General features: G+C 37.7%; 1 protein-coding gene across 1 annotated transcript in view; it reads left to right on the forward strand.

Moving 5' to 3' along the window:
• Positions 1-896: 896 nt before the first annotated feature.
• cep152 (centrosomal protein 152) overlaps positions 897-19,886 on the forward strand; it is a 49,832-nt gene continuing 30,842 nt past the window's right edge. The window contains exons 1-7 of the mRNA XM_043677063.1: positions 897-1,009; positions 12,454-12,625; positions 14,332-14,472; positions 15,236-15,375; positions 18,000-18,200; positions 18,615-18,762; positions 19,091-19,182. Coding sequence (XP_043532998.1) covers positions 956-1,009; positions 12,454-12,625; positions 14,332-14,472; positions 15,236-15,375; positions 18,000-18,200; positions 18,615-18,762; positions 19,091-19,182 — 948 coding nt within the window. The 5' untranslated portion in view covers positions 897-955. The remainder of the gene's footprint in view (positions 1,010-12,453; positions 12,626-14,331; positions 14,473-15,235; positions 15,376-17,999; positions 18,201-18,614; positions 18,763-19,090; positions 19,183-19,886) is intronic.

The raw sequence follows: 19,886 nt of genomic DNA on the forward strand, positions 1-19,886 counted from the left end.
CATACACGTACACCTGATCAGAGCACAGGTTAAATAGATTTGCAGGAATTGTACTTGGGTTGACATTTTAGAACTGGGAATTGTTGACTTTGATTATCAAATCGTGCAATATATAGGATAGGTTGAAAGTTTTTAATGTAGATCGTCTTTCTTTAGTTCTTTACTAGAAGGTAAAGAAAGGAACAGATGAGAGAAAACGACAATTAGAGAAAGCATAATTGTTTTCTTCTGTGCTGAATTTTGCTAGATTTCTGCCTAGATTACAGGGGTTGGTTGATCATTTGTCTTCTGAGGCTGTTTCTGACAACCACATTCCCATGTATCATCAATTCTTGCGTTCAAAACCACCAAGCTCTATCTATTTAGTAATATTTAATGAGCTGTTTCTGTCTTCAAATTAAGTGATAAAATAATATCCCATTGTTGCTATCTTTAATCCTCTTAGTTCTACAATTGGGCCTTGGAATGTGGACTAACTCTCCTACACTTTGTGTAACTGGATAGATGTAATGTGCATCATAATATAAGAATACTAATGCACAAATGTTTTAGACAGAGACATTTAACAAAGCGTAAACACATTTATAGCTGGTCACAGCAATACATGTTTTTCTTTCTGCTGTGTCAGTCTTTTATATTTTTTGTTTATCATAAAATACAATGAAGAGAAATTTCTGGATATATTTTAAAAGCTTTTACAGTCTTGGAATTTTTTTTTTAGTATTGCTGCTCCTGCAGTATCACTTTACTACTGTACACCACTGTTGTGCCTTGTGAGCGCCACACAACAAAGTAATAGAACTAGAATTTTATTCAGTTTGATGTCTAAATTATTAACTTGCATAGACTGAAAATATAAAACTTGTTACGTTTAACTAATCATTATCTTTATAGTGTTGAACAAACCTGGGAAGAGAAGAGAAATTGGAATGAACAGGAAGTAAGCAACAATGCAATGGATAAAGATAATTATTCTAATGAATATTCAGTATATAAAGGGCAGAATGGAGTAAGTTTATTTTCAATTGATCAGTGTGCATTTTAATATACCAAACTTTAGTAATTCTGTATTTAGTTAAAATCGATATTTACTTTATTCAATTTAAATGCTATGTATTTGAGCTGTTCAAATCTAACACATTTTAATGTAATTTATGACAATTTATTATCTTGCATTGGAGCAAATAAATGTTTTCCTGGTGTGACATGCTGCCAGGGAGTAATGAAAAGACACTTATATGCATTTCTCGTGGCTTTTAATGCTTGCTTTCTGGGCCCAGTATTCTGGTTTCCCTTGATGAATGGAACTTGTTGAAACTTCTGGGAGAAATTCCATACTTCAATGTAATTATCAAATTATTCCAAAATGTATCTTATGGGTAGGATTACGATGAAGATTTTGTACATTATCGATACTGAAGGACTATGTGTACGAAGCTGAAGATGAACAAGTAAAAGATCATGAACATAAGCATTTGAAAGGCGGGGACTAATTAGGGGTAGTCAACATGGCTTTGTGTGTGGGAAATCATGTCTCACAAACTTGATTGAGTTTTTTGAAAAAGTAACAGAGAGAATTGACGAGGGCACAATGGTGAATGTTATTTATATCGAATTTAGTAAGGTGTTTTACACAGCTCCTCATGGTAGACCAATTAGCAAGATTAGATCTCATAGAATACAGGGAGAACCCGCTATTTGGATACAGAACTGGCTTGAAGATAGAAGACAGAGGGTGGTGGAGGGTTGATTTTCAGACTGGTGGCCTTTGACCAGTGGATTGCCACAAGGATCGGTGTTGGGTTCACTGCTTTTTGTCATTCATATGATTTGGATGTGAACATGGGAGGTATAGTTAGTAAGTTTGCAGATAACACCAAAATTGGAGATGTAGTAGACAGCAAAGAAGATTACCTCCAAGTAGAACAGGATCTGGATCAGATAGGCCATTGGGCTGAGGAGTGGCAGATGGAGTTTAATTTAGATAAATGTGAGGTGCTGCATTTTGGAAAGGCAAATCAGTGCAGGACTTATGCACTTAATGGCAAGGTCCTAGGGAATGTTGCTGAACAAAGAAACCTTGGAATTCAGGTTCATAGTTTTGAAACTGGAGTTGTAAGTGGATAGGATACTAGAAAAGGCATTTGGTGTGCTTTCCTTTATTGGACAGAGCATTGATCATAGGAGTTGGGAGGTCATGTTGCAGCTCGGCCACTTTTGGAATATTGTGTGCAGTTCTGGTCTTCCTCCTATTGGAAGGATGTTGTGAAACTTGAAAGAGTTCAGACAAGATTTACTAGGATATTGCCAGGATTGGAGCTACAGGGAGAGGCTGAATAGGCTGGGGCTGTTTTCCCTAGAGCATTGGAGGCTGAGAGGGGTGACCTAATAGAGGTTTATGAAATCATGAGAAGCATGGATAGGATAAATAGACAAAGTTTTTTCCCTGCGGTGGGGGAGTCCAGGTTTAGGGTGAGAGGGGGAAAATTTGAGAGACCTAAGGTGCAATTTTTGTGCAGAGGGTGGTGCATATATGGAATGAGCTACCAAAAGAAGTGGTGGAGACTAGTACAACTACAACATTTTAAAAGGCATTGGATGGATGTATGACTGGTTTAGAGGGATATGGGCCAAGTGCTGACAAATGGGACAAGATTAGGTTAGACTATCTGGTTGACTTGGATGAGTTGGATCGAAGGGTCTGTTCCAGGCTATACATCTCTGTGACTCTGAGTGAGTCACTTCTTGATGAGTGGAATCAAAATCACAGAAATTAGCATAGTACATGTATGCAAACATTTGCCACGGATTCCCAAATGTGGAGACTAACAAAGGTGCTGCGGATGAGAAAATAAGTGATTCAGACCATTACCAACTGTCTAATTCTTACACTCAACCTTCCAGCTATTGTGACTGCATTAATGGACTGACTAATGGTAATGGACAAAATGACGAGTTTCATGAGCAGCTGGGGAAATTGCAGGTTACCAATATTGCCAAATAACATTAGAGCAGAGGGAGCACTGTCCTGACTCCTGCACAACTTGAATTGCATCTGTCATATCTGTATTCCCTCAAATTGGTTTAAGTATTCTTAAATTCAGCTATATACTGCACAAAATTGCAACTTTTATTTTTAAAAAAGCCATTTAACTTATCACTAATAGCTAGTCTTGATTCAAATCAAGAAGACTGAGTTTGAAAATGGAATTGCTATCCAGGTGCTGAAGGAAGTTTTTCCTCAAAGCTTGCAATTACCTTGTCCAGGAGATGTAAATCAAATTTTGACCCTACAGCTAAAGTGTAATTGGAGATAACATATAATGATCCCAGCATTGACAAATCTTGTATTCAATGAGCATGAATATAATTCTCAAAATCTGAAATGATGTAGAGAAGATTGAGAAAGTTAAATTGCAGGGCAGAATTTTGATTCTTTCAATGGAATATGTATAACAAAGGCATCATTTACAGTTTGATTTTTCATCTTTTCATAATTAACTGCATATTAAAAGCTTTTCATCCTCCAGGGCACACCTGAATTCATTGTTTTCTGTTTCCATGCAATAATTAAAACTTTATCTGTGACCATCTCCTATTTATTTGCTGGACTAAATATACAAGCAAATTGAATTTTTATTAAGTTAGGGGCTCATATGGCTGCTAAATCAGATTATAAATCAAATATATAAATTAGAATTGCATGTTAATATACTTGAGGTGTTCTAATATAAAAGTTCCTTTTCATTTCATTATTTGAAATTTCAAATAAAAGTGTTGCTCTTAAAGCTGAACAAAAGAAATCCAGTTAACGTTTTAGTACAGAATGTATCCAGCTGATTATAATAAACCTAGAATGTCTCATTGCAGAATTGAGCAATTTAGCCCATTTGAATCCCCACATCTAATCTAAACTAATGCTCCAATTACTTTCTAGCCACTTTAATATTGCTATTTTAAAATCATGTAATTTCCCCTTTAAAGACCTTGTCGAAAATCTTATATTCTAACCAATCAAGCTGTAATTTGTTTTTGTAATCTCCCCTTTTAATTATTGTGATTCTCTTAAATGTCATGATAATAGCGTGATTTCCCAACAATCCTGGTGTTGTTATAAACCACTTATAATTTTTGTAACCTCATTAGTTTTTTTTTTAAACTTGCTAACTTTATGTATTACTGTACATACAGCCTTGGTCTCTAACACATAGATTGAGGTTGATCTCACAGTTCCACGTGTACTTCACCATGTGCAATATCAGTCGTCAAGCATTTCCATTATTTTTGCTGTTGGAAGCCAGGTGGCAAAAGAAGACAGCATGCTATTAATGGGCATTGCCAGCTTGTTAAGACAAGTTTCAATTTAGTGCAGATTGACTATCATTGCAGAGTAAAGTCAATATAGTGGTACCATGTTCGCCAATGAATATGAAATATCCTAGAAACCGATGATGAGTGCAGCCACTATGGTACGGTACTAGAAACATTAGGAGACTGTTCAGCCCCTTCAGACACTGCAAAGCAGCTCAGCTGTCCAACTCCTCTGCCCATTCTTTCTTGACCTGCGGTTTTTCTTCGCATGCTTATCTAATAGGTCCATGTAGAAAAAAGAAAAATTACATAGAATGCTGCCATGCTCCTCCAGTATGCAACCAACATGACCTGACCAGGATGTGGAAGCTGGTTGTAACAGATGTGACCTTTCATGCCTTCACACTGTTGGCTGCTTTCAAATGTGTCTAGATGTCCAGAAGCCTACCTGTAGCATGACCAGTGGCAGAGTTATGTTACAAGCTACATAACTACATACAAGGTGAAGAAATAATGTTGAGTGACAAGCCTGGATTATCGTAAACAAACAAGAATGTACACACTTGCAGATTTTTTGTTTACAATTAAAAGAAATGAACGTTTGTTTTGGATGTCACCAAAATATATTCATTGTTAAGGGGAACTTGGAACAACACCAAACTGATGCATAGTAAATTCAAGTTTTCTCTTGAAAAGCATGCTTTGGGCAAAGAAAGTTGATGAGCTGAAGGTCATTTTGAAAATTCAACAGTGTTTTTTCTCTACTACTGTAACGGAATCCAAAGGACTGTGGATACTGTTCATTGCAAATTGATGAATCCACTGACATGACTGACACAGTCTACCTAATTGCTTTTGTATGCATGACCTTTAAAGACATAACAGTTAAAAAGGATCTTCTCACCCTTTTTAAAGAGAGAACAGAAGGTGATGATATTTAAAACAAATTCAAAAGGTGTGTGTGCGCTTGAGAAAAACATGCAACTAAAATGGTTTCCATCACAACTAATGATGCACTGGTTACGACTGTTGCATTTTGCCGAAATGATTCTGATTCTCCTTTTCTGTCAATTACTGCTATATAACCCACAGGAAAGCATTAGCAAGTTATGGACTTTGTCGTGTAATGAAAGTTGTTCTTAAGCTTATGAACAATTTGAGCAAGAGCTTTTCAGCACTACTTTATTAAGTGTTTGCTTGGAAAACTCACTGCTGGCTATAGTGAAATAATCCTCCATGCTGCTGTGAATTAATTAAGTCAAGGGAATACCCTGCAAAGATTTTTAGATCTGATGCCTGAAATTGTCACATTTCTTAAATCAAGGTATGAAATGTGCAATGGGTTGTCGGACAATGCAGCGTTGATCAACTTCACGTTAATTACAGAGATAAAATCAAAACTGAACAGGCTGAACTGTGAACTGCAAGAAAAGGACAGACATGTAGCACACAGGGTCAGTACTGTGGATACATTATAAAATGAAACTGAGTCTGTGGGTCTCCAAATAAAGCTCCGTAATACAGAAGCTGGAGAAAATATTGATGGAGTTGAGGGGCGGGAGCACACAGATGAAGAAAAGTCATTCCACCCAGAAAACATCTGTTCGTACCTGAGGAAGTTAGCAGAGAAACTCAACAAGTGATTTTGGAAGCTAATTGCCATGGAACAAATTATCACATTTTGTTTCAAATCAATTCTTTCAACTATACATTGATGTGTTAGTTTCCATAAGGTGTTTGATTTACAAAGCAATGGAATCATTAAAGGAGATAATTGTTATACAAATGATTATTGAACTGAAAGTCCGTTCAAACGACTGATTTTTGAGGACTCAGAAACCGAAAGATACCCATTCCTGTCATCCTGTGCTTTTAAATTGAAAACTTATTTTGGCTCCACATTCCTCTCTGAAATGAAGATTATCTAATCCAAGTATTGCACCCATCTCTCAGATACCCTTTTGATAGACTGTATACAACCAGCAGTCACTAACTACAAACCAGACTTCAAGGCACTGGCAGATAATATGCCGATGCAGGTAGGCTGAGACTTGGTAGGGGGCAAAGTCAATAATTATATGTACTTAATTTTAGGTTCATTTACATAGATGACTTGGATGTGAACATATAGATATGGTTAATATGTTTACACATGACACCAAAGTTAGTGGTGTAGTGCACAGCAAAGAAAGTTATCTCAGTACAACAGCACTGTGATCAGATGAGTAAATGGACCAAGAAGTAGCAGGTGTAGTTTAATTTAGATAAATGAGAGTTGCTGCATTTTGGTAAGGCAAATCAGGGCAGGATTTGTACACTCAATGGTAAGGTCCTGGGGAGTGTTGCCAAACAAAGAGACCTTTGGGTGCAGATTCAGAGTTCTTTGAAAATGGAGTCACAGATATACAGGGTCGTGAAAAAGGCATTTGGTACAATCACCTTTATTGGTCAGTACATTGAGTGTAGGAGTTAAGGAGGTCATGTTACGGTTATATGGGACATTGGTTCAGTCACTATTGAAATATTGCATTCAGTTCTGGTCTCCCTCCGACAGGAAAGATGTTGTGAAACTTGAAGGATTAGAGGAGATTTACAAAGATGTTGCCAAAGTTGGAGGGTTTGAGCTATTGGGAGAGGCTGAATAGGCTGGTGCTAATTTACCTGGAGAATCGGAGACTGAAGAGTCACCTTTATAGTAGTTTATAAAATCATGACAGGCATGGATAGGGTGAGTAGTCAAGGTGTTTTCTCCAAGGTAGGGGAGTCCAAACTTCGAGGGTGTAGGTTTAAGGTGAGAGGGGAAAGACACATTACTGTTATACTTTATTTTCAGCATAAATCATTTAAATAAAAGTTTGCTATAGCACAAGCCCAAAATGTTGAAATTGTTTTGAATATATGTGGCTTGTACTAAACAGTTGAGAGTCAGATACATAAGAAAGAATCATTTTATCATTTTTTTATTTCAAGTGTAATTTAAAGGATTCTGCTTCAGGCTTCACTTCAAGAACCCAGCTGTTACCAGAAAATCAAAGTCAGTTTGCCTGAAATCAAATCGATCTTCCATCTCAGTCAAAACCATCACTCCAACAGAGAATAGACTGCTTCAGACAAGCTCTTTTACATTAGGACAACTAACTAATTGCTGATCTAAGAATGTAACTTGGTAGCAGTGGATGCAGACATCATAGATGAGAACTAAACGGGGTTTGCAAATCCTAGCCAGTGGGATCTTTAACAAGCTAAGCTTATAATATACATAATGCAGCAAGTCACGAACAGCATAGATAGGATAAATAGACAAAGTATTTTTCCTGGGGTGGGGGAGTCGAGAACTAAAGGGCATAGATTTAGGTGAGAGGGAAAAGATATAAAAGAGACCTAAGAGGCAACTTTTTCATGCAGAGGATGGTGCGTATATGGAATGAGTTGCCAGAGGAAGTGGTGGAGGCTGGTGCAATTGCAACATTTAAAAGGGATCTGAATGGATTTGTGAATAGGAAGCTTTGGAGGGATATGGGCGAGATTAGGTTGGGATATCTGGTCAGCATGGACGAGTTGGACCGAAGGGTCTATTTCTGTGCTGTACATCTCTATGACTCTTTGACTCTATTTAAACTGGCCGTAAGAGAAGCTTTTTCACGCAGAGGGATGTTGACCTCCTTTCCATTAAAATACATGGAGGGTGGTGCATGTGTGGATTGAGCTGCCAGAGGAGGTGGTGGACGCTGATACAATTACAATATTTAAAAGGTACCTGGATGGGTATATGAATAGGAAAGGTTTTGACAGAGATGAGCCAAAATGTAAGTGGATTGGGAAAATCAGTTTGGTAGTGAATTACACGAAAAGGAATTTGTGGCATGTCTGTGAGATGGCATTTTAGAGCAGCTTGTGGTGGACCCTACTAGGGAACGAGCAATATTGAATTTAGTGTTGTGCAATGAGGCAGACTTGTTAAGGGAGCTGAAGGTGAAGGAAGCTTTAGGAGGCAGCGATCATAACATAATTGAATTTACTCTGCAATTTGAGAGGGAGAAGATAGAATCAGAGGTAACGGTGTTACAGCTGAATAAAGGCAACTACAGAGGCATGAGGGAGGAACTGGGAGGAATTGACTGGGACAGGAGCCTAACAGGAAAGACCATGGAACCGCAATGGTAGCAGTTTCTGGGAGTAATTCAGTCGACACAGCAGAGATTCGTCCTGTGGAAAAAGAAGCATGGTACAAGGAGGATGAGTCAACCACGGCTGACTGGCGAAGTCATGGATAGCATAAAAGCAGAAGAGAAAGCATATAATGTGGCAAAGGGCAGTGGGAACTGGAGGATTGGGAATCTTACCAACACCAACAGAGGGCAACAAACTAAAAGGAGGGTGAAGATTAAATATGAGCGTAAGCTAGCCAATGATACAAAGGAAGACTGTAAGAGTTTCTTTAGCTATGTAAATGGCAAAAGTGGACATTGGGTCACTGGGAAATGACGCTGGAGAGATGGTAGTAGGGAGCAAGGAAATGGCTGAGGAACTGAATAATTACTTCACAGTGGAAGACATGAGTGATATCCCAAAAATTCAAGAGAGTGAGGGGGCTGATCAGAGTATGGTGGCCCTCACCAAAGAGAAGGTGGTAGAAAAACTGAATGGTCTGAAGGTGAGTAAATCATCTGGACCTGATGGACTATACCCCAGAGTGCTAAAGCAGATAGCTGAAGAGATAGTGGAACCTTTAGTGGTGATCTTTCAGGAATCACTACAATCAAGAAGGGTCACAGAGTACTTGAAAATTGCTAACATGACACCCCTGTTTAAAAAGGGAGTAAGGCAGAAGATGGAAAATTACAGACTAGTTAAGCCTAATCTCGGGTGGCCTTTGGGTAAGATACTGGAATCCGTTGTGAAGGATGAGATTTCTAAATACTTGGAAGTATATGGTAAAATAGGGCAAAGTCAGCATTGTTTCATTAATGGGAGGTCATGCCTAATAAATCTGCTAGAATTCTTTGAGGAAGTAATGAGCAAGTTTGACCGAGGAGAGGAAATGGATGTTATCTACCTGAACTTCAAGAAGGCCTTTGACAAGGTGCCGCACAAGCAGGCTACTGAGTGAGGCTAAACGTGTTGTTAGAGGGAAAGTGCTAGTATGGATAGAAGCTTGGCTGTCTGGCAGGAAGCAAAGAGTGGAGATAAAAGAGGCTTTCTCAGGATGACAGCTGGTGACAAGTGATGTTCTGGAAGGCTCAGTGTTGGGGCCACAACTTTTCACTTTATACATTAACAATCAAGATGAAGGAACTGAGGATATTTCTGGCTAAGTTTGCAGACGAAATAAAGATAGAGAGACAGGTCGCATTGAGGAGGCGTGGAGGCTGCAGAAGGATTTGGAAAGGTTAGGAGAGTGGGCAAAGAAGTGGCAGATGGAGTATAGATGAGATCATGTCCTTTGGTAGGAAGAATAGAGGCATGGACTATTTTCTAATGGGGAGAAAATTCAGAAGTCTGAAGTGCAAAAAGACTTCAGAGTTTTAGTCCAGGATTCCCTCAAGGTAACTTGCAGGTTGAGTCAGTAGTTCGGAATGCTAATGCAAGAATAGCATTTACTTTGAGAGGACTTGAATATGAAAGCAGGGACGTACTTCTGAGGCTCTTCAAGACTCTGATCTACTACATTTGGAGTATTATGTGCAGTTCTGGGCTCCATATCCCAGAAGCGTCTTCAGAGGAGGTTAACAAGAATGGTCCCAGGAATGAAAAGCTGAAAATATGAACGTTTGAGGACTCTGGATGGAGTTTCGAGGATATGGGGGGATCTAATAGAAGCTTATAGAATACTGAATGGCCTGGACAGAGTAGATGTTGAGACGATGTTTCCGTTTCCATTTCCATTTGGAGAGACTAGGACCTGAAGGCCACAGCCTTAGAGTAAAGGGAAGACCTTTTAGAATAGAGAGGAGGCGAAACGTCTTCAGCCAGAGAGTGGTGAATCTATGGAATTCACTGCTACAGAAAGGTATGGAGGCTAGGTCATTGAGTGTGTATTTAAGACTAAGATAGGTTCTTGATTGTCAAGCGGATCAAGAGTTATGGGCAGAAGGTTGGAAAATGAGGATGAGAAACTTATCAGCCATTTTTGAATGGTGGAGCAGACTCGATGGGCTGAATGGCCTAATTTCTGCTCCTATGTCTTATGGTCTAAATACTGGCAAATGGGACTAAATTAATTTAGCATATCCAAACAGCATGGATGAGTTGGACCAAAGGATCTTTTCCATTCTGTGCATCTGAGTGTCTTTGCCACTAAAACTGAACTATTTATTCTGTTTTTTTTTTCTGTGGAGATAGATTCTGGATTGTATTTAAATTCAAAACATGATCTTATGCCTGGAGATGTTGGAGTCCATCGAATATGCAAGATGATTTGAATTATGCTGCGTCTTGCAATTGTGTCGAGAATTAACAATCGGGTGTCTTTGGCTCTTCAAGCCTGTTTTACTATCCAATAAGATCTTGTCTGGTCTGTCCATGTTATACGGACCATGTCTTCTATGTTGTGATGTTGAGAAAATTGTGGACTGAAATGAGAGAGAGCTGTTTTAAAACTAGTTCTGAAAGTGAGTAACCTGACAACCATTGTAGGTTGTCTGAACAATTGTCTGAAAAAGCAGATGATTTGGAGCCAAAGGGATGCAGTTTTTATTAGCAACGAGAAATTAATTCGTGGACTAGACTGAGTCCTTTTGCCTGCCAACATCTGTGTGATTTGTCCTCTGATAATTGAACAGCTTGGAGCTGTGATCACGTTAGAGACAGAAAGAAGTGTTTAGTTTTTCCCCAGCTAGGGCGTGGGGTCTCTGTTTGTTGCATCCAAAACACACTAAACTTGAAGAAAACAAGCTTATAACAACTTTTGCAGGAAAGATAATCTGAGACTTTTCACTCATAAGCCAGGTACTTTTAGAAGTGAACCAGTCACCTTGTGTCTTAGCAACCAGTGGAAGCTTTGGGAAGAGATGACTAAGGCAATGTGCTGGCCAACAGAGGATTCATATAAATAATCTCAGTAACAGAACCTTGCAACAAAAACAGTCTTTCCAGTTTCTCCCCTCTGTCATATAAGCTTTTTTTTGTCTGTGTGCATGTTTGTTTTATAAGGAGATTAGGGTTTTAATTAGTATTTATATACTGATGGTTTATAACCATTTTATCTTTAAGCTGGACTCTAATTACTTGTAATAAATAGTAGTTCTTGTTCAAAACAGAAACTTGGTCCATGTTTTCTATCAACTGGTGTAAAAGCCCAGTAATTCAGGGAACCTGGCATACTTTATAAAAACTTTGACTCTCGGAATAGCTGGGCTCTGTCCCAGTGAGTCGTAACCGTGCTCCAATTCCACATACTCATCTATTTCAATTACCTTTTAATTCCGTTTCCAAGAATCTATCTACTTCTCCTTTAAAAATATTTAAATGCCCTGCCTCCAGACTCTTCTGAGGCATTATTCCAAAATTGAACAACCTTCAGGCTGAAATAAAGTTTCCCTCATCTCTGTCTTAAAAAGGCAAGCCTTAGTTTTAAGTGTCATCATTTCTGACTCACCCATAAGAAAAATATTCTTTCCTTGTTCACTTTGTCAAGACAATTTCAGGGTCTTTTAAATTTTAGTCCAATCACTATCACTCTTCTGAATTCTTATGAAAACAGGTCAAGTCTATCCAATCTTTCCTATATGATATATCCTGCTTGTTACAAGTACCAATCTAGTAAACCTCCACTGCTAATGCCTCATAAGAAAAAGAGTAAAGCTGGTTTCATCCTCTCCCTACATGTAGTCTGAAATAACAATGTGTGCCTACAAACTAGTTTTTTACTTTGGAATTTGGATGGCAAGTCATCCATTTGGTTTTAATATAATTACGGTTACTCTTTGTTTGTTGAACGACTTCTGAGTCAAACCAATTGAGCATCTGTTGTTACTTCTGGCATTCTCTAAGTACTTTTCCTGAATTCAATTATGTTCAAGTAGGGGACCCTATAATATAATGAACAGTGTGGTCAAATTTGTCCTCTGGTATTAGTATGAGCAGTTATAACAGAAAATTGTTATATACTTCACTATCATTTTCCCTGTTTTCCTTCTACAGCATTTTATTGCAAATGAAAATATTTCTAATGAAACCTTGGAGCTGTACAAAGTGAAGTATAACCCTTATCCTGCTGGTCATCCATCTAAAATGGCTTTTAACCCAGACGAAGCAAAAGGTTTAGACAACACCTTTGAACAAATGCAGAGCAAGTTCTTGGATAGTGGAGAAGGTAAGCAGGTACTTCTGATTTCATATGTTTTCTGTAATTTATTTATTGTTGCACTTAACATATTATCCTGGATTAAAGGGTTTATCTAATGTTGACAGTGCAGTTTTTGCAAATGATTTCAGGAAAAGATGGGAAGAGCTGCTTAGCTGTTGACAGATAAATATTTATTTATTGATTAATTATGACTCTACTTGAAGGGAACAGGAGAAAACAATTTGCCAAATTGCCAAAAGCCATTTGTTTAGCTGCCTTTGTGAAGATCTTTTGAAAATATATTTTTTGGTGGATTGGGACATTTAACAGTACAGCCTACAACCATCATCAAAAGACATCACTTTGTTTGTTGTCAGATGGAATTTTGTCAGCGATAAAGCAAGGGTATACACCGCTGTCTGCTAATAAAGATCTAGTAATCTATAGAGGGAATTTCAGCTTTCAAAAGAAGCTTAAACCTTGTACTAAGTGCTTGGTTTTCAGCAGTACTGACATCAGTGAGTAGGTTGACAATCAATCAACTGAAGTTTTCACACAGCAAATCAGGATGGTTAAAGGACTTGGCCTTCACCTTTTCTAAAAAAAAGTTTTGTTAAGTGTATTAGGATAGAAGCTAAAATTAAAGTTAATTTTTTTTTTTTTTGAAAATGCGATACTTCCTAAAATCCTCCCTCCCAGATTGGGTTGTGATGACTTGGCTAGGTCTGTGGCAAGTTCTGGAGCACCTTCAGTACTGTTGCTGGAATATTGTCAGGGCCCATAGTCTTTGCAGCATCCAGTGCCTCTAACTGTTTCTTGATGTCACATGAAGTGAGTAGAATTGGCTGAAGACTGGCATCTGTGATGCTGGGGACCACTAGAAGAGGCTGAGGTAGGTCATCCACTCAGCACTTCTGGCTAACTCCACCACCATTCACAACTGGATGCAGCAGGACTGCAGAGCTTACATCTGATCAGTTGGTTGTGAGCTTGCTTTGCTCCGTCCATCACTTTGCTCTGTCCATCACTTGCTGCCTTGCCTGCAAGTAGTGCACTAAATGGATTAGTAATGTATTCCAACTAAAGTGTGAACATATTCTGTGGTAAGCTGATGTATTTACTGAACTCCTAACAAATTATTGAAGAGTGTATTTGTTGACTACACCTAAAAGTCTCTTGATGAGAATCTGTCGTTGTAGGTTCCCATCTGTCATACAGGCTTCATTGTGACAAGCTTGACTTGCTTTTCATTGTTGACAGTTTCCAGATTTATCAATGTTAATAGGAATATTACCCATATTAAATTAGGGTAATGAATATTTTAGATTTGCAAATTTTAGAACAGAATTTTTAACTATCTGTAACTAACATTCTAGCAACTGTAGTATTTTACTTCTGCAATATTTTACTTATGTAATAAAATCTCGTGTTTGTTTACGCTCTTAGATTCCTTGGGTGGTTGTTATTTTCATGCATGTTCTATTCCTTCTGGTGTTTTTGGCGATCTCAGCTAAGGTGCATCTAATGATCTTACAAATATTTGTGCCAGCATAGCAACTAACATTTAGTATAAATGTGAACTTTGCTGTAAAAATGATTAATATATTGCATTATTAGTCAAGACACTTTTACTATTGTTTTATCTGAGGTATTTTTACAATAAATTAATTTGCAAAAAGCTTTTGCTTTTCTATCTTGCTCCTTTTTAATTGAATGTTATTTTTGTTCTACAGCTTCTACAGAGGCACATCAGTTTGCACAGTTACAGATACTTTACAATGCACGGGGAAGGCAATTAGAGGAAATGCAGCACAAACAGGAAGAGTTTGCCCGTGAGATCAGATATTTGAACCACCAGCTTGCAATGACAAAAGGTAATATAACAGTGTTTAAATCTCAAGAGGTGTAAGGTGTGACTTTTATTGTTCCATTCAAATGAGAGGCATTCCTGTTTAATTAGTAACATTCTCTAAATAGTGTTAATCTTGAAGTACAGAATCTTTACATGACGTATCTGAAGTTAAAATGGAGTTTGATGTTTCTAGCTGCTAAATGATTTTGGGTATTATCAATTGATAATATTACTGCAAAAGTGCAGGCTGGTTAAAGTGGTTGAAGAGAATATTCCATGAACAGTCCGTTGTTTTATGTGGAGACACAAGCAGAACAGTACTTCTATGAAATGTATTGTGCAAGGTATAGGACATCCAAAAATTTGCAGTTGATTAATTGCATGTGAAGTATTAACACTGTTGCTTTGGACGTATAGGCAAATACACCTGCCACATTTTAAGGTTTCATAAACATGATTTGTATTAGGCAATGTTGTTCTTTGGTGGTATTGGTTGAGGTGTAAGTGTTGGCCAGGACTAAGGAAGAAACGTTTGACGTTGAATATGAAAGCTATTTTTCACTAGAATAAGCAGAGCATCAGTATAATATTCCATTCATAAAACAGCCACAGTAATGTAACAATTCCGCAATATGGCACTGAAGTGCATCGATTATGTACTTGAACATTGGGGTTTAACTGCCAATCTGTTTGCCAATCTATTTGAGGTGAATTTGCTATAAGTTCTACAAGTTGTAAATGGAAAGGAAGTAAACCATTTTTCACTAAACTGTGGTGTCTTACAGGAGAAAAAGATGGTGTGGTTATTAGTTGTCAGGAGTTGCAGAAGTTACTTCAAGACGCAAAAGAACGTGAAGTTCAGCTGGAAGGCCAAATTAAAGCATTGGAATCCAGAGTTCAAGACTTGAGTGCCAGTGAGGAAGAGGCAAGTATAAAGAATTTGTTTTCTAGATATCTGCAACTCTGTGCACATCCTTGTGTTTAACTGCAATAAACTAAATTAAGCCCTAATGCAGACATCAAATCAGGTTAACCAAGCAGTAATTGAATTTCACATTTTGCCAATTTTACACTTCTTTGAAAAAGAATTAAAACAAGATTTTGATATGTAAAGAACATTTCTTTGCTCAAGATAGTGGGACTCTTGTCAAGTAATTTAACACAAGATTTTGGCTCTTGTATTTTAATCTTTATGCCCAGAAACTAGAGTCAGAGTTTTACAGCATGGAAAGAGGTCCATCTGCCCATTGTGGCTGTGACGATCACCAAGCACCTGCCTACTCTGGTCCAATTTTCCAGCATATGGTCTATAGCATTGTATCCTATGATGCTTCAAGTGGTCATCTAAATGCGACTTAAATCTAAGCAGTGAATGAATGTTCACATTTTGTAAATTGATGAAAGAAATGTTCTTTACATATCAAAACTTGCTTTAATTCCTTTTTGAAGAAGTGTAAAATTGGCAAAATGTGAACATTCAATCACTGCTTAGTTAACCTGATTTGATGTCTGCATTATGGCTTAATTTAATTCCTGCCTCTACCATCCTTTCCAGTAGCGAGTTCCAGATCCCAGCAGCCACTTTACCTTAAATCCATGCCTCGAAGTATTCATCCATCTATTAAGGAGACATGTTTTTTCCTATGTACTCTCTACATACCTCATAGTTTTGTGCTCAATCAGGTGTGTATGTGTGTCCCACACACCCCAGTCTATCTAGTCTCTTCAAATCTGGAATGGTCTAGCCCAGCAACATCCTGGTGAATCACCTCTACACTTTCTCTAGTCCAATCACATTTTTCCTATAGTGTAGCAACTATACTGCAAACTGTATTCCAGCTGTGGCCTAACTCATGCTTTGTACAGATCTCTCTTAAGGTCCCTATTCTTGTATTTAATGTCTTTACCAGTAAAGGCAAGTGTCCTATAATGCCGCCTTAACCATCTTAATCCATCTGTCTTGTTGCCTTGAAGAATTTCTGGACATGCAAACCAAAATTTTTCAGAGTACCACAGGCACCCAAAAAGTGATGTTGTCAATTTGCTTAAGCAGTCAATAGCTTTGAAGTAGTCTCACATATGTCAGACTAATTATTAACGGACTGATTTTTACTTTTCTAATAATTATTTTATGGAACAAAACAATGGTTAGAGCATGCACATGACATTTAAAATCAAGCTTGAAAAAATGTTATTTTTTTTAATTGCATGTTTTTTTTAAACTGCATGATGAAAATAATTGACATTCTTTTGCAAAGGATTGGTTTCACAGGGCTGGAACAGTTGTTTAGTAGACTGGATGGTAATAGAAAGCCAGGTACATGTCTTTCAAAAAGATTGTCAGCGATTTTAACAGATATTCAGATGTGAAAAGAGAGGGTGTTATTGATTCTTGTCACAATTGATTGTGTACCTCATGGAGTTGAACTGCACAGTTTGTGGAGAAGCTTGATATTACTGGCAGCAACTTCAGGATTTCTGCACTTAGCAATTGCTGTATCCACACACATGGCATCAGTTTTTGAGGAATAATGGCAAAATCCAGGCCAATTAATCATATTTAAGGCTGAATGTATATGGTCACTTTTTTTGTTTTGTCTTTGTTCACGGTCCTCAGCATTATTGTGTCGTGTTCTCAAGATTTAACTTTCCTTTGTTTAATTCTGTTGGATGATGATGGTCAGTGCTGGGAGGTGGAACATTTTCATTTCTGGCATCCAACATTAGTGTGGAATTTGTTACTAGATTCCAAGGAAAGTCTCCTCTACTTTGTCCCATTTTCTGCCACAGCTCGACCTCGAGCTACCAGCCTTATTGCACCAGTAAGACAGTCATTTATGTGCTTTAATTGCCAATTATATTTTCAGATCTTTGAGTGAAATTGCAAAAGATAGGGCAATTTTTATGGTATGTCCCTATTCATGCAAGAAATTAGATTGAGATATGTGAACCACATTCTGCATTGGCCCATTATATAACTGTGGGGCACCCAACAGGACTGAGCTGAATTTAAGATTTTAGAACTGAAAATCTTTTAACTCACCGTTCCATTCTGTTTACAATTATATAGTTGATATATTTTGTAAGCTTGTAAATATTTACTGCTACTAACATTTTTGGAGGAAAATAAATGCACTACTGCATGCGAAGCAATCGTTTTTGGGACTGTTACCTGGAAGGGCATAAGCTCTTAATTTGGTTTCCTGTGACTTGTTCTCATTCAAATTTGATATATTTTATGCCATTAAATCAGTTCCTTCATAAGTCAAATGAACACTCAAGCATCTGTTTTGACAGTGACCATGGTTGAGCATCCTTGCTAGAAGATTTGAATCAGATTTTAACTGGCTATATCCTCTTTGGGATTGGAAGAATAGTTAAGTTTGTACTTCCATAGAGGAGCAGATCCATACTATTCTGGAGTAACAAGAGCAATGCATAAAATCCCCTGCTTGTATTGTCCTGATGGAATTTAGCTTGGTGCTTTTAAATCTGAATCATTATTTTATATTCTGCTTAATTATACATGTTCCTGGGATTTCACTGCAGGCGTTGAAGAACCAGAAGATTGCTGAAGCAGCCATGGAAAGTATGCAACTACAGCTGTCTGAGCTGTGTCGCTCAGAATCTCTCAGTCGTGCCAAAGAGCAGCATGAAGCTGTCATTTGTGCTCTTAAACAGAAACATGAGGAATCAAGCTTGGTCATGCAGCAGACACTTGATGCAACAAGCATTGCATTGGAAGAGCAGGTTAGAATTTCGCCCATTTGATTGTGAAGTTTTGTACTGCCGTGCTGCAATTATTGTACAAGTTTGCCTGATAAAAATAATTGTCTGCTTGAAAATGTATTCTTTCAAATAATATATACATACAATTGGATAGAGCAATAAAAACAAATGTTTTTAAACATAAGTTCTGGGACACAATAAAAAGGACATTAAGCCTAAATTACGTTAACTGAAACATAATGAGATGTTTGTACAAATCCTGCTAAATACCATAGTATTTAGAAAAAATACTTGAAAAGTGTATTTTGTGTGCACTGTTCTCCGTCACCTATGTTGTGAGAGTCAGCTACTAAGTTCAAGATGCTAAATGATGCTCAAACTTGGTTTTGATTTTTTTTTTTCTTTTTCTTTTTTCTTTATTCTCTTTTCCATCAGCAAGAGATTTGTAAGCAACTTCAGAAACAAGTTAAACAGTTGGAAAGGCAACAAGAAGAAGCTAAGTTGGAGAAGGCAGAAATAATTAATGAACTGACTAGAAGTTTAGGAGCAAGTCAACAGCAGTGCAGAGATTTATTGCAAACAGGTTGGGAACCTACTAAACAACATAATTAAATGCAACATTAAAGCTGCAGTGTAATGTTTTTTTGTGAATGAATTTATTTTTTTGTCAACCACAATTTTTGATCGTTCTTCTCATCTATAACTATGTCACAATTTCCAGTCACCATGCTTTATAGGGACACTGTAATAGTGTCACATGTACTGCTGTTTCTTTCTTAAGCCTTGCAAAGTGCCAATGCTCACAAGTGGACCTATAATCTTGTAGAACACAGTCTTCAACTCATGATTGGGTTAATACTCCTTTAATGTTAAATTCCAGCACTGTAAGCTATGTTGCACATATGTTCCAGGTTCAGTGCAGGAGATCACTCAGCTTCGGATTCAAGTTCAGCAAGTTCAGTCTGCCAAGAACATCAGTGATAGCATGAACAAGGCTTTACAGGTTATCATTTTATTTTTATATTTGTTTGTGGGATGTGGGTGTTGCTGGCTGAGTCGCCATTTCTTGCCGATCCCTAATTAACTTAAAAAAAATGCGGCGTGTCTTTTTGAATTGTTAGGTCATTTGATATAGTTACACCACAATGCCATTACTGAGGGACTTCCAGGATTTTGACACCGTGACAATAAAGGATTGATGATGTATTTCCAAACCAGGATGGTGTACAGCTTGGAGAGAAAATTGCAGGATATAGTATCTACAGTCAATGTACTTCTAGATAGTGATGGCTCATGGGTTTGGAAAGTGCAATCTAAGAATTTTGGTGAATTTCTACAGTGCTACTGTGCACCGGTGATGTAGGGAGTGAAAGTGTTGAGTGGTGCCAATCAAGTGAGCTGTTTTGTCCTGGAAGGTGTCAAACCTTCTGAGCATTATTGGAGCTGCATTGGTCAAGGCAAGTGGAAAGTACTCCATTACATATCAATCTTGTGACTTGTAGAAGATGGGCCTTTGGGAAATGAAGAGTTGAGTTTTCATTGTAGGATACCTAACCTCTGATCTGCTCTTGTATTTACATGGATAGAATAGATTTCAAATAGAATGAAATTTCAAGAAGAAGGAAGAAGTCAAGAGCACTTGAAATGATTTTGAGGAAATGTGTTATACTTCCTGAAACATAAGGAAAGGAACAACATTTTAAAAAC

This window comes from Chiloscyllium plagiosum, chromosome 36, assembly GCF_004010195.1.
Source record: "Chiloscyllium plagiosum isolate BGI_BamShark_2017 chromosome 36, ASM401019v2, whole genome shotgun sequence".
Lineage (NCBI taxonomy): Eukaryota > Metazoa > Chordata > Chondrichthyes > Orectolobiformes > Hemiscylliidae > Chiloscyllium > Chiloscyllium plagiosum.